The 6,079-nt window shown below is 45.8% G+C and overlaps 1 protein-coding gene across 1 annotated transcript; it reads left to right on the plus strand.

Annotated features, from left to right (window-relative positions):
* Positions 1-4,654: 4,654 nt before the first annotated feature.
* LOC309564795 (histone H2B 1.1) lies at positions 4,655-5,035 on the plus strand (the record flags this gene model as incomplete). Its single annotated transcript, XM_082269477.1, has 1 exon — positions 4,655-5,035. The coding sequence occupies one exon, from the start codon at positions 4,655-4,657 to the stop codon at positions 5,033-5,035; it is 381 nt and encodes a 126-aa protein (XP_082125603.1).
* Positions 5,036-6,079: the final 1,044 nt, after the last annotated feature.

Below are 6,079 nucleotides of genomic sequence, written 5' to 3' on the forward strand. Positions count from 1 at the left end.
TTGAAGCTCCCTGTGCAGATCTTTCTGGAAGGTGAGTAGCATGGATTTAATAGCAGCCTCTGACGCTGGATTATCTGAAGCGGGAAGTGCTGCCAAAGCTGGGGCTCTGTCGCTGTCTGTGTCTGCGGACCATAATTGCTTCTTAGGATGTGGGCCTTTATATGGAGATTGGGCAGGGGAGGAAGCGAGCCTCTTACCTCTGTCTGATGTGAGTCCCGACATGGTGATGTCAGGTGGCGCTGTAGTGTCCATCTCTCCAGCACTGATGGATGTGAGAGGGTCGCTCGATGGAGGCGATGCCTTGGGATGTTGCTCCTGGGTAGTGGAGGGAGTTGGAGACCGGCCGGTCTCGTTGTCGGCACCATGCTGTGGAGGCCGCATATTGGTGGCGTTGAAATAGTCAGTGAGGCGGCGAGGTGCAGGCGGTTTGTAACCGCGGTGCGGCATACCCTGACGCCTTGCCTGTGTGAGGGTGGTCAATGGGGTGATGTGCGACTTGGGGATGTGGCTTCAGGTTGCAGTGGATCCGGAACATGGAGCGGAGTGCCTGACTCACGCAATCATCATGGTCTGCGGCAGACCATGCACCCGTGTGAGAAGAGAGCTTAAATGTTGGACTAAAGTTACTACATCAATGTAATGTAGACATGAGCAAGAGATTAAAAAGCATAGATACAGCCGAGGAGAGTTAATGTCATTCTGGGGGGAGATCCTGCTATATCTTGCTGGTTGGAGACTGAGCCTGGATATGGTCAGGTGGTTGCAATGTACAGGGTAGGTAGTTGGATATACGTCACTGCAGCAGGTAGGATATAGTGCGGGCAAAGAGTCTGGATGCAGCTGCTGAGGTATAAGGTCAGTTGGGGTATAATGCTTACCCGGCGCCCGGCGTGTGGAGCACAGTGGTAGGAGAGGCCGCGGCTTCTAGGACAGCTAGGCCGCAACCTCAGGCGCCACTCTGCAGACGTATTTCGCATCCCAGAAGGTGGATGGCGGTCCCGGGGTGCCCAGGCAGGTGGAGGGAGTCTCCAGATTGCAGTTAGGGAGACCGTAGGAGCCCGGAGAGCCGCCGCTGGACCGGACGTCGGATCGCGGCGGCCGCTAGGAAAGGCCGCGGCTTCGGAGGTGATGTAGGCCCTGAATCCGGATCCCCGGATTATCACCAGCGAGACTCCCAAGACTTGTACTGACCTGTACAGCGGGTCTCAGAGGATGTTCCTCGATGGTGTGGAGGCTGTGGATGGGGTTTGAGCGGTGGATGGCGATGGATTAGAAAGCTGGTTAGACAGAGCTCCCCTCCAAAGCGTCCAGCTTGCTCGGCTCGCCCTATGTTAATCGGATGCGGACCCATTTTACAGATGTGTGAATGGACCCTATATATATTAGACAATGTATTTACCAGCTGCTGTCAGTTCTGGCTGATTTATGAAAAAAAAAAAATTGCTGTAAAAAAAAAAAATTAGGGCAACTTTTTCATTTGCAATACTTCTGTTATCACATTGTCCATGTGCTGGGGCTGTTTGTGTACAGTGAGTAAGTATTTTGTGGCTGCAAATATGACCTAAAGGTTTTTAAAGTTTGCCTCCCATTAAAGTCAATGGGGCCCGCCGCAAAATCGCGGTTCGCAAACTTTTGAGGAAATTTGCGGCTGACATTCATGAACGGCCCCGGCCGATGTTCGTCCATCTCTACAGGCACTCGCCAACCTCTCCCTACGCTGACAAAAAGCAGAACGTGAAATGGCCGCCAGCTCTGGTCTATTTATAAGGTAGGAGGCATCTCCATGTGCTAAAATGTTTCAATTGGCTGTCCCATTCCACCTGACAGGTGTGTCATGGGTCAAAGTTCTCCCCAATGTAAACTAATACAGTATGGCCACTGCGAACAACAACACCATATGTTCACAAAATTGTCAGGCTGCGAAAAAGCAAAATTTGCGCAAACCGACCGCTGGGCGAACTGCAAGGCCATCCATAGTCATGACATCACTTTCGGGTACTCGGTGCCAAATTCAAAAAAATTACAGCATTCAAAACGCAAACTTGGCATTTTGAATGCTTTTAAGCGCAGAGGAGGGGTTTAGGGTCTTTTAGACCCCCAGATCCCACCACAAGAGTACCTGTAAAAAAAAAATAAAACAATTTTTGTTTGTACGAAAATATCGGTCAATATCGGCCGATACTGATATGCGATGACCAAAATATTGTTTTCGGCAATAAAAAAACACGATAACGGTCGATCACTAGTTTTAAGAACAAAATGTAATGAAATATATAATTTTTTAAACATTTTGTGTAGTTTGGTGCCTAAAAGTCCATAAGTTCACTGATCAATTTTGCTATTAAATTTGGGATGTGACACCTTTTTCGGCTCACATTCACAGCACCACCTTGTGAGGAGGCCTTTATTCCCTAGCTCCTTTAATACTAACAATTTAGGTTTTTAATCTGCTAATGAAGATCCATCTATAAATATGTATAATATGTATATATTAGTAAAGGTGCTAAACATGTCCAATGACTTCATTGGACAATTGTCTACTTCTAACTTCTATAAAGGACTGTGTGCTGTCCGAGGTGATATTGTGATCAGATTTGTGTGTAGCTGATACTTTGTACATATTTTGTGTCATTTACCTATCAGACAGCTTATGGCTTTATCTATGGACATCGATCTGCTGTTGATGATGGAAATAGATACAAATAGACAAAGATTTGGCTGGGCTAATTGAATAGATACAATGTTTCCTTTTTCTTGCTTCTCTCCTCCATTGTGTTGTGGGATACAAGCTCTGCGATCTTCCCAACGTGTGATTTGAGATAAAGTAACAATGTAAGGCGGGAGATTGTGGAGGATGTTTTATTGTAAGAATGTGTGAGTGCGGCATATAGATGTTTAGGAGATCTGATTGTAGATTTCCTCACCTAAGATTGTGACCCGGGTGAGGGAACAACGTGCTATATATTTATTTATTTTTTAATATTTGTTTATATCGTATTTAATGTGAAGGAAGGATGTGATCTCCTTACAGGGACTGGCTGTCATTTTCCTCCATCCTTTGATCTCCAGAAGATATTCAGCAGAATTAGAGATCATTGAATATTAAATAGCAAACAAACATCCCCCATCTGAAAAGGAACACAGATCTCAGATCCCCCTTCACACTCCTTGGAGGAAAATATATATTTTTTTTAAACAAAAAAAAAAATCTGATGGAGGCTCTGACTGATCTGTGTTGATGTTTCAGGTGGGGATGTTTGGTATATAATGAATAATTTCTGATCTGTAGAAGAAATGTAGTAAAAGTAAAGTATGGAGGACAATGAGGAGGAGTCTCTGTAAGAAGACATTGTTCTATAAATCTTTATAATAGGATAGAACTGGCAATGGCTGGAAGCACTGACACGTCTCATGATCGCCCATTGTGCTCCCCACCAAGGTGAAATCTTTAGATATCCAAATGTCCAATCAGATCTCCCAATGAATTTCCGCATATTTATAGTTAGGAAATGTTCTCAGTACAATTTCCCTGTATTAGAAGTGTGAATAAACAATCTGCGGTTTGGGGCATTTAAACCAATAATTGGCTGCTTGCCGTAGACACAATCGGGGATCTCTGTGCTCTCTATAGAGATGTGGGAGACTGAGAAAAGCTTTTGTGCTGCAGTATAAGGATGAGAGAGAAGGTAAAGGCGGACATCTAGATGTATGATCTGTGCTACTCAGAATACATAAGAATTTATTTAGACCAGAAAATCGCACTAAAACATATTTGGGTTTATCGTATTTGATACATCTTCACCTAACCCAAAATAGAAGAAATAAATAAAATCAGTTTTGCACACCATTGAAATGAGAGTAGAGCTCTGCTGTGATGTATGTGGGTGGCTCTTAGAAGAGCCTTTGTGTTTGGTGAGGGGGTGATAGGGGGAGTTGTTGGCGATTACTTGGTCTTGGCGGCCTTGTGGCTCTCGGTCTTCTTGGGCAGCAGCACGGCCTGGATGTTGGCAGGACTCCTCCCTGGGCGATGGTGACGCCCCCGAGCAGCTTGTTGAGCTCCTCGTCGTTGCGGACGGCGAGCTGGAGGTGTCGGGGGATGATGCGGGTCTTCTTGTTGTCGCGGGCGGCGTTACCGGCCAGCTCGAGGATTTCAGCGGTAAGATACTCGAGGACAGCGGCGAGATAGACGGGAGCTCCGGCCCCGACCCGCTCGGCATAGTTGCCCTTCCTGAGCAGGCGGTGAACACGACCGACTGGGAACTGCAGACCAGCCCGGGATGATCGGGTCTTGGCCTTAGCCCGAACCTTTCCTCCTTGTTTACCGCGGCCAGACATTGTGAGATGAGAGAGTCGTCAGACGAAGTTACCAAATTCCTGGTCCCTTCCTTTTATTTATACAGTCACTGCTCTGACGTCACATTCTGTGATTGGTTACATTTGAAGCCACCCAATAGCGTTCTGACTTGTTTCTATACCAATCGGTAAACAAGGAAGGAAATCATTCCACCCCTCCCCATCACATGACTGAATCCTCCAATAGAAGAGTGAGGAGGAGGAGCAGTGATTTGCATAGGACGCCTATAAAAGCAGCACATGAGGGCGGATCCAGCTCACAGTCACTGCACACAGCGGAGAGAACACATTAACCCTTATCATGCCTGAACCAGCCAAGTCCGCCCCGGCGCCCAAGAAGGGTTCCAAGAAAGCCGTGACCAAGAGCCAGAAGAAGGACGGCAAGAAGCGGAGGAAGAGCAGGAAGGAGAGTTATGCCATCTACGTCTACAAGGTGCTCAAGCAGGTCCACCCCGACACCGGCATCTCCTCCAAGGCCATGAGCATCATGAACTCCTTCGTCAATGACATCTTCGAGCGCATCGCCGGCGAAGCTTCCCGCCTGGCTCATTACAACAAGCGCTCCACCATCACCTCCCGGGAGATACAGACGGCTGTCCGCCTCCTCCTGCCCGGAGAGCTGGCCAAGCACGCCGTCTCCGAGGGCACCAAGGCTGTCACCAAGTACACCAGCGCCAAGTAATCTCCCCATCATCCCAACAACACACAAAGGCTCTTCTAAGAGCCACCCACAGACATCACAGCAGAGCTCTACTCTGATCTTCATGTGTTTTGTTATTTAGGAAGTTAATTAATTTTTAGAAAATAGAAAACTTTTCTCTTTAAATTATCTTTAGATAAGTACTGTAGATCGCCTAGACTGGGAGGGGAATGGATCGAACCTTCCTTCTATTCCCATCCTGATTCTAGATTTATTGCGGAGATCATCTCCACTTTCTGCCTCTATACATTCCCTATTCATCGCCTCGTACTGCACACATACCCGACTGTTCTACCACGAATCACCACGAGGCGGCAGAGCTGAACTAACATGTATATGCCGCACTCACACATTCTTACAATAAAACATCCTCCACAATCTCCCGCCTTACATTGTTACTTTATCTTAAATCACACGTTGGGAAGATCGCGGAGCTTTTATCCCACAACACAATGGGGGAGAGAAACAAGAAAAATGAAACATTTATCTATTCAATCAGCCCAGCCAAATCTTTGTCTATTTGTATCTATTTCCATCATCAACAGCAGATCGATGTCCATAGATAAAGCCATAAGCTGCCTGATAGGTAAATGACACAAAATATGTACAAAGTATCAGTTACATACAAATCTGATCACAATATCACCTCGGATAGCACACAGTCCTTTATAGAATAAGACAATTCTCCAATGAAGTCATTGGACAGCCTGCCATTACAAGGAGGGGGAGGGGACTTCCCCACATTCTACGCTAAAAAATTCTAATAAATTACAGCATATAAAACCGCCAAACGTGGCGTTTTGAATGTTTCCAAGCGCAGAGGAGGGGTTTGGGGTCTTTTAGACCCCCAGATCCCTCCACAAGAGTACCTGTAAAAGAATAATAATAATATATATATATATATATATATATATATATTTTTTTTTTTTAATTTTAATGTACGAAAATATCGGTTGATATTTACCGATATGCGATGACCAAACTATCGGTATCGGCAATAAAAAAAAAAAAAAAAAAAAAAACTAA

This window comes from Pelophylax lessonae, assembly GCF_965119305.1.
Source record: "Pelophylax lessonae genome assembly, chromosome: 9".
Lineage (NCBI taxonomy): Eukaryota > Metazoa > Chordata > Amphibia > Anura > Ranidae > Pelophylax > Pelophylax lessonae.